Source organism: Saccostrea echinata, unplaced genomic scaffold (assembly GCF_033153115.1).
Source record: "Saccostrea echinata isolate AGI-Se365-2 ecotype Australia unplaced genomic scaffold, CSIRO_AGI_Sech_v1 ptg000005l, whole genome shotgun sequence".
NCBI lineage: Eukaryota > Metazoa > Mollusca > Bivalvia > Ostreida > Ostreidae > Saccostrea > Saccostrea echinata.
In genome coordinates this window covers 8,934,352-8,935,160 of record NW_026889754.1, presented here as the reverse complement: position 1 = coordinate 8,935,160, position 809 = coordinate 8,934,352, and the positions used below count along the sequence as shown (strand labels likewise).

At 48.3% G+C, this 809-nt stretch overlaps 1 protein-coding gene across 1 annotated transcript; it reads left to right on the top strand.

Annotated features, from left to right (window-relative positions):
- LOC133179620 (activating signal cointegrator 1 complex subunit 2 homolog) lies at nt 1-534 on the top strand. Its single transcript, XM_061314329.1, has one exon. It carries the CDS (start codon nt 1-3, stop codon nt 532-534), a length of 534 nt encoding a protein of 177 aa, XP_061170313.1.
- Nucleotides 535-809: the final 275 nt, after the last annotated feature.

Genomic DNA, 809 nt, shown 5'->3' with positions numbered 1-809 from the left:
ATGCCACGCACTAAGCGAGCTACGAAAGGCAGGCCACCTCAGCGGTTTGGCCCATCTCAAACAACAACAATGGAGAATCGGGGTCGTGCAAGGAGGCGGATGGATCGCACTCAAGTAACCCCATCCCCGAACATTCAACCCCATCCAGAACCTACGCCAGGTCCATGTCATCATCCCATGCAGGTTCAGCAGACCCAACATGACACCCAACCACTGCCGGCTGCCACGACACAACAGCAAGTCAGCAAGCAGACATTAATGCAGCATTTCAACCAACAAGTCCAACCTACTACAATACCTGCACAGCCACTGCAGAATGTTCTCCAGCAAACCCAACCACAGCAGACTTTCATGACACAACAGCAGCAAGGTACGCCAGGACCATCTCGTCAACCCATGCAGCCTCAGCAGACTAAAAAACAGACCCAACTGCTACAGACTTCCACGACACAGCATGTCAGCCAGGTGCAAGCACAGCCCCAGGCCCCAAACAAGCCAGAATCAGGAAGCCCTGCCAGTGCACTCTGTCCATAATTTGGGTATGCACATTAATCAATCTTTGAAAAAAAAAATAATTGAGGGTCAGTTTGTAGAATTACAATCTCTGCTTCCACCTAAACCTGGGGGTAATGATAAAAAACTAACCCTAAGTGCCACAGGAAAAATGTGTCCAAAATATATTCAATTGAAAAATGGACGGGTGTCATGCTCATGTTTGCATCCATTTACATATCTGCCCATCCAGATAAAGCAGTAGATATGCTGAAGTATATCCATACAGTTCGTTTGGGAGCTTCAAGGGGGGCTAC

Coding starts and splice junctions, on each gene's coding strand:
- LOC133179620 (XM_061314329.1), top strand. CDS start 1: ATGCCACGCACTAAGCGAGCTACGAAAGGCAGGCCACCTCAGCGGTTT.